Raw genomic sequence first — 24,189 nt, 5'->3', positions numbered from 1 at the left:
GTTTGAATGAAAAATTTCAGCAGATTCTGTTCTTATTTTGGACTGAAAGGAAAAAAAAAATAAGAGGAAAGTGCTGCTGCCAGAAGGCAGCAATCAGGACAAGGCGGAACGGACACCACGAGCAACTAAAAATGTCCTGCCACATTTTCGCACACAGGGAAAAGTGAGCTTTTTGCGGCTTAGAATGCAGATTGTTGGCTTGACCACGTACGAGTTTTATATTTTATGTCTGAGTAGCCCCCTTAAGCCCAACTCATTATTCATCTCCGGCTGAGCAAAATTAATGAGCCTGGCGAACCACTTTACCACTTCACACTGTTGTAAAGTTGCCAGCAAAGCATTATTTCTTTGTTTGCATTCAAGTAGCCGGATTAAATGGACTCGTTAGAAACCCAAGTTAGCCAAATAAACTGCAGAGCGATGCATATATGTATAAGTTCGACCAAATAAGGACTTATTTACATTACGAGTTTCCATTAAATTTCTAACAACATTTATTTTGTTATCTCATCAAAATCTGGATACAATTATTTGTCTAGGCTGCTGGGAACTCTTATGTTCTAAGCCGCATTAGTCCTTATATTTGTACCAATTAGTCGCTGCAAATTTGAGATTCACTAAATCTTTTCTAGAGCACCGAATACAATTACCTAGCCACCGTGATTTATTGGGTAATTGATAGTAGATAATGGCTGGGAAAGTGCCGTATTCGGTTATATTCCCCTAGGTAGTTCATTGTTGTTATTCAATTAATGAGCATTTCAGGGACATGGTTTTATAATTTTGTAATTCCTAAATTAATAAAGCTATCATATTAATTTAAATACAATTCGAATTCAACAACAAAACTTGAAAAGTCGACAGTAAGCCATTGAATAATTCAGCAGATGACAATAAAATTAGCAGGGGTGGCACAAAACTCCCTATTTAGCTCAAGAGTTTTGCATAAAAAGCTTTGGAAGGATATTTTGCTAAAATGACAGCGGTTTGTTTTTCTGTCCTTCATTGCATTCGTAGTATTAGATATATGTACATTGTTATCATTTTTTTGGTATCATTAAACGTTCCATTGCATGGCTGTTGCTCTGGTTAAACTCACCACAATGTAAACAGCAAAATTTAAAAATAGAAGAGCGAAAACAAAGAAAATACAGAACAAATTCCAGGCTAAACAATGCACGAAAAATAAATGTGTAAGCAGTGCACTCAATTAAGTTCAGGAGTATAGTCTATTGCAAAGAATATTTTGCCGCTGTGAAGTGGCTGAGATTGTGTATACTAGCGGTTTTTCCATTGGCCAATAAGTGAGTCAAAACACTTAGCCTAAAGATAAACATTCAACATAGATTTTTAGTACAAGAAAATTCAGAGATATTTAATTTCCGTACCTTATATTATAAACCCAATCTAATTTGTAATGTAAAAATATAACTTTTACCAAAATGAAAATTTTGAATAATGTTTCTGGATCCATATTTCATAAGAAACTTAATGTAAGGCAGGCTTAAATGCAAATTTACTGTGTTTTCCCTCTGCTGTAATTTAAGGCACAACACCATTCTACGGGTTAAGTTTGTTTTCATTTTCACGGCGTATTTCCTGCGCAGACTCCGAAATTGTCCGACTTATTCGGCATCGCAGTCGACGCCGCTGTCTGTCCGATAAAATTCAGTTCTCATGCGGCTTTCATCCGAAACGCACCGTAACAGTTCGCAACGGAATATTGCCAAACAGATACTTTTAAAACTACGTAACGAACTTCAAAGCGACACGTGGGTGTGAAAAAACGGCTTTATAAAAATCACCGTGTAATTGCAGTGTTCTTTAAATTACAAGAAATCGCCCGAAATATAGTTAAATGGTATGAGTTCTTAGGTAAAAAGTTTTAGTTTTTGTGCATCTCCCAACTTATTTTCCGGAATATTTAAATTGATCCACATTACACCAAGTATTCAAACTTTTTGTCTGATGTGTTTTTGCGAATATCCCAACAAAGGTTTTATAATGAAAATATACTACTGTTCACTAAACCCAGTTTCAGATTAAAACTGTAAGCCTCACATTTAAAAAACGTTTTAATGAGATGCTTGGAAAAGAAATAAGTCAAGTGGCTTTTCCCCATTATAATCAACAGTTTTTTCCTCTGAATTTCACGCTGTTGTGTGTGGTTTAAAGACGATGTGAACTTAAACACTTATAGCTGTTTCAACTGAAAAAAAAAAACAGACGGCGAACAAAAGTGAAGCATGCTCATCAATTATTTGATTTAATCACCATAAGCGAAAGATTGAACTGAGTATTTATGCTTAAGAGCATAGCTCTTCTATTTTTAAATTTTGCTGTTTCCCGGCTAAGAGCTTGGGAAATTGATGATGCCCAGTGCCAAAAATATCTGAAGCATTTTCTGAGATTGTATATAAGCGTGTAATTAAATAAAATTGATTCAGATTCGAAACGTGCCAGGAATTATTTAATTAGGTTAAACTTTGCCACGTTAGAACACAAGGGAAAATATTCTTGTGAAGTCAGTAATTATTTTATTCATCTAAGGAAAGTTGTTGGGCTCCATCAAAAGATTTTCTGATTACTCCTTGTAATTTGGTTTATAAACTTTTACGAAAATTAATTAACCCAAGTACCCAGGATTATCTTTGCCTTCACTCAGTGTATATACTCGTATTTATACTCGTATGTCCGTTGGCATATTTAATAAGCTGACAATGTATCAGCAAAATTTTCTCAGCTTTTGATTACATTTGACAGTGCACTTCGTGCCAAAAATGAGGGAAAGTGCATGGACGCACACAACAAAAAAGAAATAATGCGGTAATAAACAATAAAAATAAAACAATAAAAGAAACCGAAAGACTCAACAAAATTGCGTGGAAAAGCAGCCAACATTATGGTACCAGTGGAAAAGGGTGGGACGAAAAGGTAGTCGCATAAATGGCAAAATAACGAGGGCAAAGGCGACAATAAGAGGGGTAAGGGATGAAAGCGCAAAAAATCCATACACCGAGAAAAAAGGTGTTTTAATAATTATATTCAACCTACAAATACAACCAGTTAGTTTAGGCTAATGCTTAAATTATTGCAAATGAGTATTTCTATTTACTTCTGTAATGTGGTACTTAAACATACTTAAACATAAACAATGTATGGCGAGCTAAACGAGTTTTGCATAGACCTGAGTTTTTCTCCCTGTGCACGAAGCCTGAAGGGGCAGCAAAGCCCTTGCAAATGTCGTGCGTTAGTACGGCGGCATGGCCATTTAGTTGGGACCGGCGTCACATTACGTATACGCAATGTGCACGAAAATTACCAGTAGTCACGTAGCAAAGCAAATTCCAACTCCACTCTTTTACTACACACGAGCAAGTGCACGTGTGTTTGTGGGCGAGAGTGTCTGAGTGTGCGTGAGGCTTATCAGCCATCATAATAATTGTTCGGGGCAATTTTCCTGCCAAGTCTGACCAAGGTCCCTTAGCGTCCATTCCGACATTCGACAGGAATAATTACACACACATTTGGCTGTCATAAAACCGAAATTTTGTTGAAATGTTCAACTGAAATGACAGCGCAAAGCATTTACAACATTTTGTATATTTTGTATTTGCCCCCCTGCCAAATTCGCTTGTTTTTGGATGTCGGCTGATATTTCACTTTTTGAAACACGAAAAGTTTGTCTTTTTATTTAGATTTCAATTTGCATTCTGATGTGTATGCATTTAACGACGCATAAATAGAGCAACACACACATTGAAAAAGCACCTTAAAAACATTGAAATTTGAAAGCAATTAAATCAAATGACGTTTTTTCGCCAGTCAAACATCAGCCGGTGACATAAAATCATTAGTGACATCAACAATTAATCAAAGCAGCCGAATCTATAAAAAACTGTGAAAGCTTATTTATAACAGCTTCTCCATTCGACACTTGGAATTGCAATTTTTGGATTGCGAAACAATTTACTACGGATTAAAATTCCATTAAATGAATTTTGCAATTAAAACGAAATTCAGTGCGAGCAAAAAGTCCTGATGGCAAATGTATGCACCAATTCCAAGAATTATGGAGAAGGTGTGAATTTAGAATACGACAACTATTGAATTTCATTATTTTAGCTCGTTTTCCCATTTCAAGAAATTGACTAATGCATATTAAACAAAGGTATACAAAAACGTTAAGCATCAAAAAAGGCATAACATTACAGGCGTGTAAAAAACAATTTTGTTTGCTCTCAAATTTAAATCGAGTCAACTTAATCAAATCGAAAGTTGTCATTTTGCATTCAAGATTTTTCTTCTTTTTGATGTGAAAGCCCCTGTTTCAAAAGGCCGGCGGCTTAACTGTAAACTTGTTTGCATATTCTTGAAGAAAAACTCATGCATATAATTTTGTTTTGTGTTATTTCATACTGAAACTCAATTCAAGTTTTCATCTTGGCTGTAATAAAATTTGAATTTCATTAGGCCGGTAAAAGAAACAAACATTCAGTGAAATACCGGGGTGTTTTTTTTCATTTGTTTGCTTTCTCTCCGTGTATAGAAAGTAAATAGGAATTTCGTGCTTTCCTAGGAAAATTTATTGCTATTGGTTTCACACAAAACATGCATGAGACGCTGAAGTCGACGGCTTATGTTGTCCTTGGGCACACGCGACGTATGCGCCACACACGTATTGTTCCTTTTTTGACAAAAGTGTTTTTGGATAAACTTAATTCGGGAAAAATAAAAATCAACAAGCACTAATCTTTGCTGCCACATAACTTCAGCTGAAAATGGGCAAAAATACTGAAAAATAAAAAAACACACATTTGAGTCTGAATCTTTGTTTTCTATCTAGACATATTTGGTACGTGATTTTACACTTAAAACTGTAATTGCTGGATACGTTTAATGGTTTTAACCAGATGCTAGGTATTTTTTTGTAAGTTAAAAATGGATTTCCACTTTTACTATGTGTTTTCTTTCTGAATTAAAATCTGTTGAAAGCATGAAATTCGATGGATTTCAGTGACTGACCCCCTTCGATAAAGCTCTCATCTGAAAATCGCCGATTTCGCCGGCTTTTGGCCCGAAGGCAAACATCACGTATACGCCCTGTCGTTGCCCGTTGCCCTTTTTTCGCTCACGCCGCCTGCAGTTTCGCTATTTTCCGCGTAATTGTGCGTGCCAGAAAGGACAACAAAGAGACGAGAAGCAGACGGGACCAAATGTCCTCCACAAGCCCATCCTTTGGCCTGTCTAGCATTCACACCCGGGCAGTGGAATTGGCCAACTGCGTGGATGGTGGGACCTTTGCCGGACACTGGTAATTGAATATTGAGAATGTGGTATAAGCTTTTCGATTACAAGCTGGGTCTTCCCGTCGGCGACCCAGTTTTCATGTAATTCCATCGATTTTCACCCAATCAATGTTAACAAGTGCCACCCAATCGTCAGTTTCAGGCCCTTTTATTGTTCGCTTTATCCCTTCACTGTTTTTTTGACTGCCGGTAATAGCTCCTTGTTAGAAACACTTTTAATACACGTTTACGATATCGCATCCTTTTTTTTTTATCTTGTTTAAGGATTTTAAAGCAGCAGAATACATTAATTTGTACACTGTTTCATTTTTAGCAAATACGAAGTTGCCCAACTCCCTTACTTTGTGTTGAGAAAGCGATGCACATCACTTGACAATCAAACTTCTTTTGCCCAAGCTGGAAATGTTGGCATAAGACAAGAAAAATTGAGTATTAAGTTGCGAGCATTAATGTCGCACTGAACACTGTTGTCCGCCATTTAAATAAAGTATTTGACATTCATTTTCTTTCTTGACGGTAACGAACTCATTTGCGTGTGGGCAGTGGAAGTCCCTCATTAGAGATGAAAAATTGTTGACAAATGAAGACTTTACAGGAAAATCAAGTGCACAGGCAGAAGCGTTCGGCAAATAAGTGCCTAGGCTCTTCCACTGCCGAGCATTATGCAAATTAACTGGCAGGTAAACAGTAGAAAGTGCCTTCACTGGCCTGTTCACCCTGCTATTTAAGAAGCTTATGGACTCCTCACTAGCCATGTTTGTTAAAAAGTACACAAAATTCTATCAAGGCATAGAATCTACATCGAAGTATCCTGGAAAGCAGCTAGGTGAAGTATGACTACAGGTCGGTTAATTAAAGGCGAACAAAAGTTCTCGGCAGAAAGGGCAAACAGGAAGATGACTTACAAATTTGCACTCTGCAGATTACTTCCGGTTAGGAAGGATATGATTTGTGTTTCGGTATAAATATCTTCTCTGCTTTGCTTTCTAACCTTATTTTGCATGCAGCTTACTGTGTTATTTTATTGAGAACACGAGAAGATAAATGGTAATTTTTCCTTTTTTCATACTTTAAGTGAGCATTTCTCTCTTTAGTTTTGATTTATTTAGGCTTGAATAATTATGCGAAAATGTTTATTTTCATTTTGATTTTTTTAATTTATTCCGCTTGTCGCATTGTAGCCATAATTATTCGCTTGGTTTGTTCAGTAAATTATTAAATGTTATTTTTCATTAGCGTGCTTTGAATATTCGGACTATTTATTCTAAAAATTGTGATTAGCTGATAAATATGTATGTACTCTCTTGAATTGTGCACTTTAACAACTTCAGTTGCCGACCGAAATGTATTAAGCTGTTGAGTTTAAGTTTGGCAGATATCATTTGATCTAGATTTAAGCTGTCAACATCGTTTTGTTGCCTTGTCCACTGTCTAAATTTTCGTTTTGTACCCAAGAACACCCAATTGCCTACCTTTCTCAAAAACCTGCAGTTTGCAGCTTGACCTTCTCCGTTGGCGTTTTCATCAAGCCTTGTCGAGAATCAAAATCCGGAGAATGGGTTGGTCGGAGCCGCAAACTTTTGCCACAAGTTGCCTTTTCTATCCCCGCATCGTGCCCCAAAAGGACGAAAGGAGCAGAGTCAGCCAAAAATGACAGGAGGTCAGGTCTATTTCCTGGCAAAACGAGGCGATGAGGCCACTCCATAGCGATTAAAGCCATATTTTTATGGAACCGTTTAACAGCAATGCCAATCATCGGATGTCTTTCCTCCTCCAGCTTTTGTTCACTCCGCTTAACGAAAATTAAATATCCGTGCGTTGGCTTTTATTAACTAAAGTGTTTTGCATAATGCATGCACACAAGAGAAAAAATGAAAATTATCCTGCCTTTTGTTCGACTCGCTTTTTATGTGGCACAACAGCGGTGGACGTTGATATTATACGAAAACAGCTTTGTGTGTAAAAATTGTATGGAATTTATTAATTTAACACATTTTTGATGATGCGGCTGGAATAAATGTTGTTTGTATTAAATTGCTTGTAATGCGGTTAATTTCAGCATGACAACCAATTGCAATTCCAATGGGCTTTGATCCTTTACACTTTTAAATCATAGTTTAGTTTTATATGGAGTGTGCGCTTCAATTAAGTGATGAAACAATTAACCTTGGTATGAAGGAATGTTTGGCAAATCCATACATATCGTGAGCTGAAAAATACGTACAAATTTGATGTCGTAACCCCTTTGGTATCGGAAGTCAAAACATCAATCGCCTGCAGCATACTTATTTTTATTTTACCCGCAAAACTGACAACGTCAACTGATGTTTTATTTATTTCAAACCTTTCGCTCAACTGGAGGCCTCAAGTTTCCGCCGCCGACAACTTCCGGTTTTCCTTGCGTTTCCGCTGAATTTTTATGCCTCGTCCCTGCTTTTATTGCGTGCCGTCAATCCGTCAATAAACTCCAAACTCCCACCTTTTGTTTGTGGTGACTTCGATTTTATTTCGATTTTGTGGACTACAAGCAATGAAGGCGTTGCCTTTCACTTCCATCGGGAAAAGGACGTCGACATGGCTGTTGGGTTCATTACTCCGACTTCCGCTGCTGTTGATTTTCAATTATTTTTATGGACTTAAGTTATAATGCATGGTGCTCCTGGCAGTCATTTCTGTTGATTACTTGCTGGAGGGAGCTCTGTATTTTTCTCCAGCCGAGCTAAGCTTGCCACATTTGTGTAGTTTTTTGTTAACTTGTTCATCGTGCGTTTGACTGAATTCACGTTGGCTTGCTTCTGGCAAGCCAGCTTATTGAAAAACTTTGGCCCACCATCTTGCGAACAAGTTCTTCAGTAAAAACTTCTTTCTAAATGGTAACAACTTTTTACATTTTCAGCGCCGTTTCGTAATTTCATGCTGTTTTCACCTTGTCTCACTTGAGCAAAATGAAAAAATGTTCAGCAAGTTCATTATTTGTTCGGAGCACGCCTTAATTATTTTTGCATTTCAGCACGAAGACAAATTGAATTGTTTTTTTTGCGCAGTTTCATTGCGAATATATTCCGAACAAAGATTTTCCTGGTGTTCTCCTTCTAATGAATATAGTAAAAGTTTGAGCATAAAATAAGTTAATTAACAAGTATTTGGTGCAAAATTAAATTAATTACTAATGATGTGCAACCATAGAAATCTAAAAGTTTAATTTTACTCCTGTGAAAGACCGCTTCTGTTAGGAAACTCTGAAAGGCAACTCCAAAGCAAAGGATTTCCCCACTTTGATGAAGAGAAGTCGCAACTATTCAGTTGCATACTTTGCGGCATTCTCGAAGTTATTGTTGCAAAAATGGATGGAGAAATGGGAAATGTGCTGTGCCGCTTGGCTTGTTCAAATTAAAATAAATATGCATTGAAATAAAAGTGGAAAAACGTAGAGAAGTGAAAAAGGAAGAAACTCCAGGGGCTCACTTTGTGGTTAGTTAGTTCTTTTTCTCCGCAAACTCCTTGCCACAATATGCTTGCAGTTGTTGGTTGCCCTGAATGCACTTTGTCTGATGAGAATGCCTTTTATGTGATAGTTAGGATTCCCCTTCGAGCGTAACTTTTATCCATACGAAACAAACACAAGCATTACTTGGTAAATTAACTACATATAATAAAAATAAATGAATTACCTCAGCAGCAGGAAGTTAGGGTGACAATGAAAATTGCCTGGGTAAAATTACTAAAAGGAAATAAAATGTCGTCAGATATTTGCTTTTATCATTTTATTTGCGACATTGCCACATTGTGGCAATATGTACGTACAAATACCATACCATATATAAAAAAGTATTGCAAATAAGGTGCTTGCTTCACTTTTACTGACATCTATTTTTTGTTACACTGATTTAATTAGATTCTCAAATTCACTTGTAGGGGTTTCTAAAAGTTTGTGGCTAGAAGCCTAGCATCCACTTCCGTCAAACTAAATACCACAAAAATGCCAAGTCGGCAAGCCAATTTAAGTGCCCCAACGCCTATGTATGTAAGTGGAAAATTTAAATTTTCCCATTTGCAGAATTGTTTTTTCCGGTTAAGGGCGCATTAATTAACCGGACTTAACACGATGGTATGTGGGCATCCCACCGGGAAAGGAATGGTATGGCTGTAACCCAGAGGTGTCTGCATAAAATGAATTGCCTGGTTGGTTGGCTCGAATTACTTTCTGTTTTTCGCTCTAAAAGTTTTCCCTTTCGTCGGGCTGCGTGAGACAGCTCACTCAGTTATTCAATATGTCATTCAGTCATGCCAGTGCAAACACACACCCGACTTTAAATTGAGTTTCTTTGGCTGAAGTTGCCGGCAAATTCGAAGAGCAGAAGATACAAATAGAGAACTTTTCCCTTTGGCCATGGTCGCTTCGCACAATGTGTTGATTGCTGCTTTGTTATTCATGGAATTGCTTAAAAATTTAGATTGCTTGCTAACTTATAAACTACGATTCGACGTCTTTGCTGTTGTTCCACCATTTACTTGAGCAGTCAACTCAAATTAAGCAGAGAAATTGTGGGCATTATAAATTGAAAATATATAAGTTTATTCAAATGCCAAAGCGAAGTCCGCTGGCAGCAAGCAAGCTTTAGCCCACCCAAGACAACCCGACTATTAACTGCGAAAAGGTCAACTAAATTGGCTTCCTAGAAACCTCAACCAACTGAATGGATTTGCACCTGTTGACTGCTCCCTTTGACCACTGAAGCGTGTGAGCACTGGAATCATCGAGAGCCAACAAAAAAGTGTCGGATAACAGAGGATATAGAAGAGCATCGGTGGTGGCTGCTCAATCAATTGCGGTTGAGAGTCATTGAACACTGCATAGAAATAGACGCACACTTTTCACAACGGGTATACTCGTATATTGCTCGAATCGATGTCAATGACTTCGAAGGTGGCACGCATTGTCTGACAACACCATCACACTCAGAGTTTTCCTGGAAAACAACACCAAGGGGTGGTGTGCGCAGTATTGACACCGAGCACAGCTATTTTGCATGAAATTCAAAAAGTTCGGCATCTAGGAATATGCAGTCTGTGGTCTTTCCTCTTATCTCGAGCAGTTCCTTTGAAGTGGCTATTGGCCCCCAGTCCCAGGCTTAAAAAGCTAAAATGGGGCCAAGTCTTGCTTGGATGAGTATTTGTATTAGTTGGAGAATTCTCAGTTATTGCGGTTTCTAAATGGAAAATATTAAATAAATATAATGGTTTAAAGACCATTTAAATGGCATACGAGTCTAGTAGTTCATGCCCGATTTTCAAATAAAAGCATTTCAATGGCGCTGATTGCTGTCATCCCCTTGGTAATTGATTCGATCCGCATTTGTGGCTTCACATTCAGACTTCCTGCCGCCATGCATTTTATATCTGCGGTGCCCATGGTCACGTATAACAGGATTACACGATTTAATGCCTCCAAATGGCAACAGAATATATATATGTATATATTTCACTCGGGACGGCCCCGTCAGAGTTTCATTGATTGAAAAGCTTAAAACAGAAAAATGCTTAAACACTTAACTAACGGTGAGCTTGGCCATAAGCCCCACTACAAATGTCTCGACATTGGCCAATACCAATACACTTTGTGTCACGCATATGGGACCCATATCATCGTAAGCTCTTTTTGACCCGGCCATAAATCGACCTTCATTCCGGTGACCAATTTCCCATCGCATGGCGTGCCTATGGGACATTTTGGCTGCTTTGGTAACAGGATCCACCGGAGAGAGTTTTGGCCCATAAATAGTGGAGGTCGTTAGGAGTTAATTGGCCTTGAAGGCACGTACCCTGGAATGATGAGCTACACTGCATAAAACTTAAATGCCGCCATCTTCTTGGTCAGCGCTCTCAAATATTTGCCCACTTAATTGAATCAATTTGCATGTTGAGTAGTTTCGGGGCATGACTATTATAAAGCCAAAAACGCCGTCAAGTAAACAAGTCAACAAATGTTAATGAAATTTCCTGGAACAGCAACCCAAAAATGAAGTTCCCCTCTCGGAAATTTGGGTGGAAATATACATATACTTTTTATGACAGAGGGTCGAAAACATGTTCTCTAATTTTCCTGCTGATTACAAATTCATATATTTCTGTGTTTTGTAACCAACTAGGATCTAACATTTTTTCGCCCTACAGTTATGGTTACGACATTCACTGCAACTGCAAAATTTCAGCTAACTGCAGTTGCAAGTTTGCAATGCGATTCGCAGTTTGCCATTCGCGAGAAAATTGCACTAGCGCTGCAGTTATGCAAATTCAACGAGACTTTGTGTGCCAGAGTGTGTGTGAGTGACGGTACGGTGATATGTGTGTATAGCCTCACATGCGTGAAATTAATTTCTCCCACGAGAGAACCAGGTGCAAGCAAATTAAAGGTAAGCCACCTTTTAGGTGAGCCTGTATGCGGTGTGTGTCTGTGTGATTTTGCTAGTGTGCGCCGAAAAGTATGCAACTGCAATACAAAGTATTTAGCAGGAAATGAAAATTTTTGGCAGCCATTAAAACGGAAGTCGGAAACCTGCCATTTGCAATTTTAAATTGTTATTAACTGCAGCTTTGGTTGTGAATATTTGTTTTTTCAAGCAGTAGCGAAAATTTAGTTAAGTTCTTTAAGAGTACGTCACACGTAATATCAGTTGAAAGAGAGGGAATGGCTACACATTCAGCCGATTAATGACATGACATTATCTGCAAAATATTAAATCATTTTATCCTAAAAAATCTGCATAAATTCCGCACCCTCATCAGTGAGTGTGAGGGCGGAACATGCTAGACCCCTACATCGATTGATTATGGCCTACTCGCAAATGGCTAGCTCTTACTCAAAGCCGAAATCATAATAAATCACTTCGAGTTGAGACAAAAAATGCACACCCCTGATAAGTAGAGGGTGCTTTCAGCCTCCTACAAAACGCACCCTTAGGTGTTTGTCGCTCAATCAAAGCTGACCCAGAGCCTAATGAGGTGCCCACACCCACCTCGCCTTGGGTTGCCATTTACAGGCAGATTATGAAATTAATGGCCTACAATTGAGAGGGCTACTTTGTCAAGGGAGAAGATTCGGGGATAACTTCGCCTTCATTTTTCATTTTTAATGTGCGCCAGGGGCCAAGCTGGGTCCATGAATACGCGATTAGCTTGCACAAACTTTATTAAAAAATTCCGACAATCCGCGTTGGGTAGCATTCAATTTCGCAGGGCGGACTAATTTAATGTCCTGCCAAGGAGAAATGGCTACGTTGAAGGCTTTTAATTGCTCGGGCATAGCTCTTCATTGGCTGCCTTTGGCAGTGTCATAAAAGTTTTGTGGCAGCAGCTGGCAGCGGAAGTTGACGGGCTGTCCGCTTGGCTGCCTTCGTGGCTGATTCGATTGTGGCCCAGTCGAAGCGACAAAATTAAGTAAGTACGGCCAAGTTGCAGAGGCCACAAAGGCCGCTTCTGCTCCTCCTCCTTCTTCAGCTCCTGCTCCTGCTCCACCCCTTCTTCTCCTGCCACTTTTTCCACCTCCGATGGTCGTTAAACGGGCACAATGGCCACTTCGACTCGTGACTGGCAGTGAGAGACAATGCCCTTTCTCCACCACACTACAGATTCTATTTACTATGATTGAACTCGTTAATATTACTTAACACCATGACAAATAATATGTTTTGTCAATTCATTGTGCTTTAAGACTGTTTTTTTTCTAAAATAATTGACATGCGCGACTTTCGAGCCAATTTCTGGCTGTGTAGCATGTAGTAGTTGTGGGACCCCGACCGGTAGGATAGTGATGCATATTGAAAGCTGGCAACACAATGAACAAAAGGTAAACTTCATTTGGCCAAGACAAGGAGTGGCGGGAAAAAGGTGGAGGGGTAGAGGCGGGGGAGCAGCATCCGTTTCCGTCAACACTGGCACACAATGCCTTTTCCGGCCAACTTGGCTTTCAGCCAGAGGAAAATTGGATGGTGGATGGGAAAATGTGTTTGGCAGCTCGTTCGACTGCTTAGTGGCTAATTTGCAAATAGATGAAAATGCGCCACACAATTATAGCTTTGGCAGTAGACTAGCGTTCGATGTCGATTGGAACCCTTGGGATTTCATTATAAATTTCTACACCTCCATCCACGTTTAGTCAGAGTTTATTAGCGCTGTTTCTCACTTACCTTATTGTGCTTTTCTGGGCACGCAACTTGAGGCAACTTAATTACATTAGCCGAACACATTTGAGCGCCTAGAGTTCGACGCAAGTTCGGTTGGATCGCAAATCAAATACCAACCTATACCGACTGCCACACACACACGGGAACACTCAAAATCGGATAATTAATGCACAGCACTTGCGGCTGCTCGAAATGTTGCACATACGCCCCGTGGGCCACAGGGAAAGTGTGTGGTTGAGCCATAATTTGCAAATAAATATTGATCCACAGACATGACCTCTGCTTCCAAAACGCCAGTGGATAGATGGCTATATCTGTTTGGCTTGGCCAACAGCAACGAGCCATGCAATGATAATATTTATCTGTCACGATGACAGATTCGCTTAAATTGATTGCCAGCCACTGAAAGAGCGCAATATAGAAATACCGAGTATATGGGTTGGCTAGAGCTGTCAGAAATATACCCCTGTATATATCTGGATTGTCCACTTTGTATACTTTAAAGCCTCAATGGGTCACGCCCAAAATCGCTTTAAGCCACACGCTTTTGGCATTTGGCCCGCCATAAATTGTGTTTCTCGAGCTTAGCTACACTTTCAGTCCGTAAGTCAGGATCATTTGTCATAATTCGAGGGACCCCAACGTTGGGACCAGAAATAAAACAAAAACCCAAGAAAAACACTGCCCGAAAGTTGACCCAACAACACCTTGGCCCATCGAAGTGGGGCCATTAAAATCGGCAACGACAAACAGGCAACAAAATGTGGGGGAGTCAAAAACAACATTCGGGGACCACATGGCCAGCACTCGACACGAAAATCGACTGAGAAGCAATTATTTACACTTCGGCAATAAAAATATGGAGCAGAAAACAAAAAAGGAAACAGACAGGAAACAGGGGTGGGGGCGGTGGCGGTATTGTGTCAAAAATGCGCTCTGCAATTTATTACCTTTAATTTTTCTTGCCCGCCAGTCGTTCTCTCAAAAGAAATTGCATTTCTGCGGATTGTGGATAATCATTTTTATGACCATTGCCTTCGTTTATGCTCTGCGTTTCGTTTCAACTTTTTATGAGTTCTCGAGCGCTCAGCCAGAGATTTCAGTGGAAAATCGAAAAAGTTTTTAAGAGCCTTCAATTCGCTTGTTAATTTTAATCCCTTTGGATGTGTCTCCACGTTTGCAGATGGCGAAGTGAAATGAATTCCATGGAATGTCCGCAACTGGTCAACCTGTGAGTCCTGCGAATCCCGTGTGAGTGCTCTGAGTGCCCAGAGGATGGCGGTGAGCAGTTCAATTATGGAGACCGCCGCTATTTTGGCCCTGCTGCTTGGCCTTTTCATTCGAAGTGGTAAGTGATTTTCGAGGGAATTCATTACAAGTAATTCACCCTCCGGATTAAGCCATGGCATCAAAACCAATTTCAATTTGAAGACTGTAAGACCTTTAAAATGCCCTTACAGGCTACTGCATAGACTGCTTCAAATGCGTGTCCTACAACGGAGCTAATAAGGCCTGCGACGATCCCTTTCACAACAACTACTCAACGGCCATCTTGGAGTCGCCCTGCATGGGCGGCCGGAAGGGGCGTGACGGCCTATTTCCGGCCACCGCCTGCATCAAGATCGCCGGCTACTACGGTAAGTGAATGCCGCCGCTGGGCATAGGTGATCCAAACGATGACCCACTGTATCTCTTACTGCCCATTTCAAGATGGAACTGGCGAGACGATAACGGTGAGGGGTTGCGCCCTGGACAGCGGCACCCTGACCACCGACACAGAGATTATAAGAATGTCGCACTGCGGAAAGTTCTACTACGATGACAAGTAAGGACTGAACAGTTGTTGTGAAAACCTTATTAAATGCCTCCTCCTCTGATGGCTCCCCAGGTACGTGCACGGGTGCCTGCAGAGCTGCAGTGACGCAGATGCCTGCAACTCGGCCAGGAGGCAGAGTGCGAGTCCCGCAGACCTGGAGTCGCTGATGAGGCACCTGCTCAGCCTGGTGGTGTTCCTACTGGCCGCCAGCAGGTAGCACAGTGGGCATCTGTAAGTCAAGTATCCGGCGCAGGAGAGGCAGGCGGAAATTTGGCTGCAAGCGAAGTGAGGCAGCCGGGAAGGCATTTAAGTCGTCTTGGATGCGCGTGGAAATCGTTTTCTTTTCCTTCGAATCTCTCTGTGTCTAGGATCGCAATCGCACCCAAATGTAAACGCACTCGAGCAGCTGCAGCAAGGACACGCTCGAAAACACACTCTCTCTTACACACAATAACATTATGGAATTCATCAAGCAATTATGTGATTTTTAAGCGAATACTTAACAACTATCAAACAATAATTGATGAACGCGTACGGAAACTATTTAGATGCTAAGCATTCGAGTGGCAAAATCAAAGCGACACTGCAAACCAAATTCAAATTCTAATTGCAATTATTTTTAGCTCCTAAGAAGGAATCTAGACTTTAAACGCTGTCGCTTAGTGAAAGGCAGGAATGGTTTACGATTTATATACGATGTGTTTTACCTTGGCATAAGTAAGCATTTTTCACCTCTCTAGATGACTATTGTACATATACAAAAACAATTTATCTATTTGTTAAACGAATGCTGAATTTTGGGCAGATTATAAATAGTTGTGTACATGGATTAGTGAGTAAAATTAGCAACGAAAACTGCGAGATACAAGTGAGAGGAGAAGTATCTTATTTCTTCTTATTTTTGAGGATATCCTACTGTTTCCTCTGTATAGCCTCATCTTTATTTAAACTTGCGCAGACCGCAACTAGATAAGTCGCTTTACTCGTAACTGGGTGAACTATTTTCACAAGTCCTAAATCAAGTCATAAACTCCGGTCATAAATGATACAATACGTTGCTATATAGACTTCTGAATCTAGACTCATTTACCTCCAGTCTGTGGCGGTTGATTCACCGGCTGATTGGGTATCATGTCCGGATAACCTGATAAGGTATCGGTTTTCCAGGTGTTGCCTAGCAGCCCGCCAAGAAATAACGATTAGAATTGCTTAGTACATTCAAGCAGCTCAATCGAAATGGACGGTAAGCACTGGCGCATTCCCCTTTTCCGGTTGGACCCTCCAATTAAGCGGGATAACTTCGCTGATTGCAGGTAACACTTGGCTTCACTTCAGCCACGGCGCAATCCCCCAGGAAGCCGTGGTTGCTGGTCACGATTCCGATGGCGACACCATCTTCATTGGCCGCGCCTTCTACTGCAATGACATGCTGCCGGCCAAGATTATTCCCAACAAGGGCAAGGCCTATGTGGCCTATGCCAACCAGGAGGTGGAGCTGGAGAACTACGAGGTCTTGAGCGGGCTAAACTATATCTGGCTGCCGGCCGAGAACGGAGAGGTTCCTCCCGGCGCCGTCAAGGTGGGCCAGAATGTCGACGGAGAGACCTTGTACGCCGGAAGGGGCTATCATGCCGGCAGCTTGACCGTGGGCAAGGTGCATCCGTCCCACGGCTGCCTGTACATTCCCTACGGTTCCGAGGAGGTGAAGATCTTCGCCTACGAGGTTCTGTCCCGTCGCATTGAGGCGAGATAGGCGCTCTATTTTCAGTTATTGCCTGTTAATCACAAATAAATTTCACACTTTTGTAGACCCTCGTGTGTTGTAATCTCCGTTAGGTGATCATAAAATATACTTATCGCAAAGTTTAATTACAAATATAACTAAAGATGATAGGGTTGAGAGCTTGAGAAATACGTGACATGGCAGTATTCACTAAAACGATTTGGGATTGGGCTAGAGATTTGATTTGGTCTCGCAGTTTTCGTACATTCCCCCTTTATGCAGGAAAAAGTTATAAGTTAACAAAACAAAATATAACCAAAGTGAAGCCCACTTATAAACAACTAAGTTGAAAACTCTTTAAATTACGCGTAGCCCAAATACTTGATTGGAAAGTCGAGCTAAATTTTCATATGGATACGGAGAACCAATAGGACCAAACTAAATAAAACGAATACTATATGCAAGGGTGGGAGTCCACGGCAATGGCATTTGATATGCATCGATTTCTAGTTTAAATTGTTAATATTTCGCATGTTGGTACTTCATTTTTCGGACTAAGCGAGCTTGCAATGGTTTCCGCAAATAAAAATCAACTATGTAAAAATAAGTGGAGAAGTTTTGATAGAACGCAACGGTTTTTGATCGATGGCAGACAGGCAAGACATCAAATTCAGGCAATTCGCATTTTCTCTCTGCTGAAATCGCTTGCTTGCCGCGCAACTAAACGCAAACTAATCGAAAGCAAACACAATACGCACCTTATTGGCTATAAAGGCTTCTCGGCTAAGGGCCATTGAATTCTTCAACTCTCTAACACACAATGAACGACCAAGCAAAGTTTGTAAAAATAACACAAGAGTACATTAAACGTTTCATGGCAAGGCAATGCCAAACATTTTTGAATGCAAATGTATCTAGCACTTAAGGAGAACTTTATACATATACAATTGAGGCGGCAGAGCGAGGATTAACGATAATTAGATAAACTAGATAACGACGCTACTTGAACTAATCAAATTGAATTGAAAATCTAAATTGAAACTGTTTCCCCTGCAATTGAATGCGTGCGTACAACTTTTTCTAGAGCAACATTTTTGGGCAACTGAAGCATTACGAACTAAACTATCAGCATTTCTGAATAAAAAACTGCATACATATATTGAAAGTTCAATATCGTCTATGACTTTTACTAACACTACACATATTTACAAGCGTCCCAGGTGCGTTGATTCAATCAAGCAAACTCTTCACATAGGCGGCGTCTTCCTGGACGAATTTCTCTGACTGCTCAGCAGGCACTTCAACTTCGGTTTTATAGTTGTCCAGGCCAATCTCCTCCTCTTTCTTGATCAGAATGTCCACCACGTTCTCGCAGGCCAGCAGACAGTCACTGTCTTTGGCCACCTTGGCCTCCCACTTGTGGTACTCCCGCAGGATCTCATAGACGCCTCTGGAGCGCAGAACCTCCCGGCTGCGGCGTGTGGAGCACAGTTGCAGCAGACACTCCAGCAGCATTTTCCGCAAATCAGGATCCTCCTCGCGCGTTTTACTTTCAGGCAGGTACTGGAAAAGCAAGGTTGGTAAAGATGGTTGGCTATTTTGTAAGTATGGTTCTCATCTCACTTGCAGTTCGATGGGCAGCAGTTCGTTGTCCTCGTCGCTGAACTCTTCTGGACCGCACAGCGGCTGCAGGATGGCCACCAGAATACTGCTCTGCTCGTTTAGGATCACATCGTGGTAGACCGTGTCGAAGCAAACGTTCTTCAGGATGCCAATGGTGCCGCCTCGCCGCACCACACTTCCCTCAAATGAGGCAAAGGGCAGTAGCTTCTCCAGCAATTGGTACTTCCGATGGCAGCACAGTTCCCTGCCCCGAGGCACCTGGGTCAGATTGCAGAAGATGGGCGCCAGGTAATGCAGCTTGGCCTTCTTTTTGTTGTAGTCCAGTTGTGCGAAGGCTTTTGCCAAGCGGGGCAGCGTCTGATCATCTTTCTCCAGCGTGTCCAGGATCTCGTGGACCAGAGATTCCACCCGCGTTAGGTTGCTCAAGACCATGCTCCAGGGATCCGCCAGATCGGATTGCTCGTTGGTTATTTCCTTGGCAGCCACTTCCACGATGGCAAATGCCTGGAAGAAATACATGAATATATGTTGATAATATTATATGAAAACACTTACCGGTTGCAATTGTTTCGCCAGTTGGAAAACTTTGATTGCTGCCTCCTCTTCGGCCGTTAAATTTATTAAGCTTAAAACCGCATCCTTGGCCACTGTTTGATTTTCATCGAATGTCAGTCCGAAAATGGCCATTAGCATTTCATCCAGCGAAAGTATTGCCGATTTGCCCTCCGAGCTGCCAGTTAATCCTGAAAACACACAAATTTAATGTATATAAATACAATGTGCCACCGGTGACGTCACAGTTGCCCACAACAAATCCACGTGCCGCCGTGCAAACTCATTTTCCTTGAAACACACCTAGAACATGGGTTAAGGCTACTGCCTTTAAGTCCAGTCGTTGATTCGGTTGCATGAATTGAACCAGTTCCCTCACAGTCTCCATTTTAGTTATATTTTCCGCGATTATTTGTAGTTCACTTCTGTGTTTTGGTTTCGGTTAACCAGTGTGACCGGCTCCCAGTTTATAATTTACCCTTTCTGGTACCGTAACAATCGATTACTAATAATCGAAACAAGCAGTGCTCGCACAAGCAGAGATGCGTGTATTCGCTATCAAAGGAGCGTGTATTCGCTTATTAGTACTCAAACCACGACTGTCCTGCTAACTATCAAAAGCTGTGTGCTGTATGATTGTTACCCAACAAACAAAATTTAAATAAATCATTTTGGAGGATTGAAAGGAAATAGTGGTGGGGAGAAATGGAGGAAATGAAATAGTATGCATTTGGTTAATTTTAACTGAACAGGCAATTAAACAAAACTGAATTTAAATTCATTTATTGTATAATTTTTATATGAATAATTATCGACTCAGCCAGAGGCCCGAGTGCCACTCGGGTACTTTTTTTGATGCCCATTTCGTTCTTGGGTGGCGGCTGCCCTTGTGCTTTTCACTGATCACCTTCAGAATGAACCGTCTGACCTGGTGGATATCGGTAAAGATTCCGGGCAAACCGGGTCTCTTGCAGGCAGGACCCCAGGCCACGATACCACAAAGTTGATCGCCAGAAGTCACCGGGCATCCGGCGTTAAACATGCAGTCCGTGCTCCTCTTAAATTCCTTGGCACACGCGACAGTTTCGCGCAGGAGAAAATTGCCGTACGCCGAATCGCAGATCATTCGGTTGAGCACCTCGATCTCCTCCGTTCGTACGTTTGCCGTGGGTCGTGCTCCGTAGGACACAACTGAAAGGCTTTTGTAGGTGCTCAGCGGATGGGTACAGAGCTTCACGAAATCATTCCGACTGCCACGCAGGCGGTTGGTGAGTTGTATGACGGCTACATCCATAAATGTTCCTGGCCAGCGCCAATCCTTCGATACTATAATGCTGCGGATTTTGGCGTTTGGAGGATCATTCAAATTATCCTGGCTATCCTGCCAGCTCTCCGTTACCAACTCTACACTCAGCGACTTCAACTGTGACCTATGAAAATGCATGCAGTTTGCTGAGGTGAGGGCATAAAGGGCACTTAAGTGTGAGGCTCCGCAGACGAAGTCTCGACCATCAATTATCCTTAGCAGCCAAGGGACCGCATGACCACCCTCGGTCATCCGAATGCCATTCTTGTTCACTGTTTTCACCTGTGGCCTGCCATGCAAGTACGAGGCTGAAGAATTCCACCAATTAGCGCTTGCAATTGCGACATCCGACAGGAGCAGAGCGATTGAAAAGATTTCCCGAAAATATTTCATAACATAAAGTAGTTAAGTCGGAGCTATACAAAATCGGAATACCTGACAGAGTCGGACAAAAACATCCAGAAGTAGAACGATTATTTGCACGCTCATTTGATGAGGTAATTAGTAATGGGGGCTTTAGCCGAATTCAAGCATCAAGCATTCAAGCATCTTCGTTTTTCTTTCCGAAAGAAGTAATTTCCAGGCATCTATAAAAATTGAACTCAGACGGAAAATCTGATATGACCACACAAGAAAGCATAACAAATTTCTATTCACCGAAATTAATAAGCTAACTATTTTGTGATATTAGCTTGTATTTTATTCAACATTCCATGGGGTCAACCATAACACTTCTATAAAGCGGTTTTTTCATGCTTTTCATTGTTGCATTGGATTTTGTCTTCGTCTTTTTAGTGACTTTTGTCGCTAGTGTAGTTGAGCTATTTATATCCTCGCCATTAATGGATTTTTCTGCATCAGTGATGAACTTACGCACTCTTCTGATATTGGTGTACATGCCGGGTATGGAAGTGTCTCCGCAATACGATCCGAAGGACACGACGCCGCAGAGCTCTTTTCCGTAAATCAAGGGGCTTCCACCGTCGTAAAGGCACTGTCTAGAATTCTTGGGCTGACTGGCACAGATCGATGTGCTCGATAGCTCTATGTCACTTTTGAATGTGCGTTTGCACTCCTTATCGGATATAATGGTCACTGTAGCATTGCGGGGATCCGGTGAGGGCATATACATCTCAATACTGTCGAAACCCCATCCGAAGACCACCAATTGCATTTTAGGCTGCACTTTGACGGTGCAAAGCCGGATGAACTCAGTGAGTCGGCCCATTACGGGCTCCCTTAGACGCACTACTGCCACGTCCATGTACAGTTTCTGGTAGATGAACTTCGCGGGAAACTTAACGGTCTCGATATCAGCAACGTTCTCCCTATCGCATTCGGAGAACGCGCTGCCCTCCACCGTAACACCCTCGAGGCTTTGCGAATAGGGATAGATGCAGTTGGCCGAGGTGATCACGATTACAGGAGCATAGTAGGCTGCTCCGCAGATAAAGTTACCATCAGCGTTCAGGATCCGCAGCAGCCAGCCTCCGAAATTGGGGCCTGTGTTGGATTCCACCCCGCCCCAGATGCGTCGAAACTTGGGAGTGTTTGGGTGAATGTCCCTCGGATAGACCTTTCCCTGGCTCTGGGGCAGGCAGGTCCCTAGCAGACAAGTTACCAGAAACCAGCTCTTCGAGAGTTCCATTTAGTTGCAGTGGACTGAAGAGTACTGAAGAGTAAATAAGTAATTAGGTTTCCGTAGTAAATTTTTAACAAAAAAGTGTGGAAAATTTCCTTCCTTCTTTCATTAAGCTGTGTAGCACCCCTATTAAAGTCGGCATGGAAATGACAGCCTACGCTGGGGGCTTTGACTCCATGGACTAATTCCAGACTTAACCTTATTTTGTACGCCTCATTTGGCAGATAATACTATTAAAGAAGTTATCGCCTGTTCTGACGGAAAGAGTATCAAACGCACTGGCGAGGCTATAATTATTATGTTTAACAAGAGCGGAATAATTTCTGCAAATTAACATTCCTTTAGTGCTATCATCTATTGATTTCATTTCGTATATTAAGCATTTTTGAAAAGATATCAATGCCTTGAAAGTGTATACTTACGGCGACTTGAGGAATGAAAGAAGGAAGAATATTTTCCACACTTATTTGTTAAAAATTTACTACGCATACTTCATACGAAAACTTATTTACTCTTCAGTCAGCCACTGCAACTAAATGGATCTCTCGAAGAGCTGGCTTCTGGTAAGTTGTCTGCTAATGACCTGCCTGCCCCAGAGCCAGGGAAAGGTCTATCCGAGGGACATTCACCCAAACACTCCCAAGTTTCGACGCATCTGGGGCGGGGTGGAATCCAACACTGGCCCCAATTTCGGAGGCTGGCTGCTGCGGATCCTAAACGCTGATGGTAACTTTATCTGCGGAGCAGCCTACTATGCTCCTGTAATCGTGATCACCTCGGCCAACTGCATCTATCCCTATTCGCAAAGCCTCGAGGGTGTTACGGTGGAGGGCAGCGCGTTCTCCGAATGCGATAGGGAGAACGTTGCTGATATCGAGACCGTTAAGTTTCCCGCGAAGTTCATCTACCAGAAACTGTACATGGACGTGGCAGTAGTGCGTCTAAGGGAGCCCGTAAAGGGCCGACTCACTGAGTTCATCCGGCTTTGCACCGTCAAAGTGCAGCCCAAAATGCAGATGGTGGTCTTCGGATGGGGTTTCGACAATATGGAGATGCATATGCCCTCATCGGATCCCCGCAATGCTACAGTGACCATTATATCCGCTAAGGAGTGCAAACGCACATTCAAAAGTGGCTTAAGGCTATCGAGCACATCGATCTGTGCCAGTCAGCCCAAGAATCCTAGACAGTGCCTCTACGACGGTGGAAGCCCCTTGATTTACAAAAAGCAGCTCTGCGGCGTCGTGTCCTTCGGATCGTATTGCGGAGACACTTCCATACCCGGCATGTACACCAATATCAGAAGAGTGCGTAAATTCATCACTGATGCAGAAAAATCCATTAATGGCCAGGATATAAATAGCTCAACTACATTAGCGACAAAAGTCACTAAAAAGACGAAGACAAAATCCAATGCAACAATGAAAAGCATGAAAAAACCCCTTTATAGAAGTGTTATGGTTGACCCCATGGAATGTTGAATAAAATACAAGCTAATTTCACAAAAATTGAATAGTTAGCTTATTCATTTCGGTGAATAGAAACTTGTTATGCTTTCTTGTGTGGTCATATCAGATTTTCCTTCTGAGTTTAATTTTTATAGATGCCTGCAAATTACTTCTTTCGGAAAGAAAAATATACTCCGCATTAGCCAGTTTTGAAATGCGTTAAGGAGATGCTTGAATATATTCTTCTAAAGCCCCCCCATTACTAATTACCTCATCAAATGAGCGTGAAAATAATCGTGCTACTTCTGGATGTTCTTGGTATTTCAGGTATTTCGATTTTGTATAGCTCCGACTTAACTACTTTACGTTATGAAATATTTTCGGGAAATCTTTTAAAAACTCGGACACGAAGACTGCAATCGTGCCCGTCGAGGACTTCAAAACTTGCCGCAAAAAAATCGCAGGCACTGATGTCAAGCTATCGAGCACTTCCTTCTGTGTGACGCATCCAACGGATCCCAGAAAGTGTCGCTATGATGGAGGTGCTCCACTCACCTACAAGAAACCAAAGATACCAAAAATTGTGA

At 41.6% G+C, this 24,189-nt stretch overlaps 6 protein-coding genes across 7 annotated transcripts; 3 read left to right on the top strand and 3 right to left on the bottom strand.

The window, feature by feature from the left end:
- Positions 1 to 1,668: 1,668 nt before the first annotated feature.
- On the top strand, positions 1,669 to 16,551 carry LOC6554141. 2 transcript variants are annotated; one of them, XM_001981657.3, is made up of 5 exons: positions 1,669 to 1,861; positions 14,676 to 14,840; positions 14,953 to 15,129; positions 15,203 to 15,317; positions 15,381 to 16,551. In XM_001981657.3, exons 2-5 carry the CDS (start codon positions 14,768 to 14,770, stop codon positions 15,523 to 15,525), a joined length of 510 nt encoding a protein of 169 aa, XP_001981693.1. In that variant the 5' UTR covers positions 1,669 to 1,861; positions 14,676 to 14,767; the 3' UTR covers positions 15,526 to 16,551. The 2 variants fall into 2 exon arrangements, with proteins under 2 accessions (XP_001981693.1, XP_026839501.1); XM_026983700.1 differs by having other exon boundaries at positions 1,676 to 1,875; positions 15,381 to 16,359.
- LOC6554140 lies at positions 16,455 to 17,118 on the top strand. Its single transcript, XM_001981656.3, has 2 exons — positions 16,455 to 16,551; positions 16,622 to 17,118. The coding sequence occupies exons 1-2, from the start codon at positions 16,545 to 16,547 to the stop codon at positions 17,059 to 17,061; spliced, it is 447 nt and encodes a 148-aa protein (XP_001981692.1). The 5' UTR covers positions 16,455 to 16,544; the 3' UTR covers positions 17,062 to 17,118.
- Positions 17,119 to 17,896: 778 nt separating this feature from the next.
- LOC6554139 (protein HGH1 homolog) lies at positions 17,897 to 19,685 on the bottom strand. The gene is made up of 4 exons (XM_001981655.3): positions 19,510 to 19,685; positions 19,210 to 19,397; positions 18,655 to 19,158; positions 17,897 to 18,594 (listed from the first exon to the last, which is right to left on the bottom strand). The coding sequence occupies exons 1-4, from the start codon at positions 19,592 to 19,594 to the stop codon at positions 18,262 to 18,264; spliced, it is 1,110 nt and encodes a 369-aa protein (XP_001981691.1). The 5' UTR covers positions 19,595 to 19,685; the 3' UTR covers positions 17,897 to 18,261.
- Positions 19,686 to 19,984: 299 nt separating this feature from the next.
- LOC6554138 (seminase) lies at positions 19,985 to 20,936 on the bottom strand. Its single transcript, XM_001981654.3, has one exon. The coding sequence runs from the start codon at positions 20,903 to 20,905 to the stop codon at positions 20,015 to 20,017; it is 891 nt and encodes a 296-aa protein (XP_001981690.2). The 5' UTR covers positions 20,906 to 20,936; the 3' UTR covers positions 19,985 to 20,014.
- A 253-nt stretch (positions 20,937 to 21,189) lies between these two features.
- On the bottom strand, positions 21,190 to 22,318 carry LOC26526476 (seminase). The gene has a single exon (XM_015153895.2). The coding sequence runs from the start codon at positions 22,158 to 22,160 to the stop codon at positions 21,216 to 21,218; it is 945 nt and encodes a 314-aa protein (XP_015009381.1). The 5' UTR covers positions 22,161 to 22,318; the 3' UTR covers positions 21,190 to 21,215.
- A 359-nt stretch (positions 22,319 to 22,677) lies between these two features.
- On the top strand, positions 22,678 to 23,667 carry LOC6554137 (seminase). Its single transcript, XM_001981653.2, has one exon. The coding sequence runs from the start codon at positions 22,691 to 22,693 to the stop codon at positions 23,633 to 23,635; it is 945 nt and encodes a 314-aa protein (XP_001981689.1). The 5' UTR covers positions 22,678 to 22,690; the 3' UTR covers positions 23,636 to 23,667.
- Positions 23,668 to 24,189: the final 522 nt, after the last annotated feature.

The sequence above is a fragment of the Drosophila erecta genome, unplaced genomic scaffold (genome assembly GCF_003286155.1).
Source record: "Drosophila erecta strain 14021-0224.00,06,07 unplaced genomic scaffold, DereRS2 tig00000000-arrow-pilon, whole genome shotgun sequence".
Taxonomy (NCBI): Eukaryota; Metazoa; Arthropoda; class Insecta; order Diptera; family Drosophilidae; genus Drosophila; species Drosophila erecta.
Note: the sequence above shows the minus strand (reverse complement) of the source record. Positions and strands in the feature narration are given on the sequence as shown.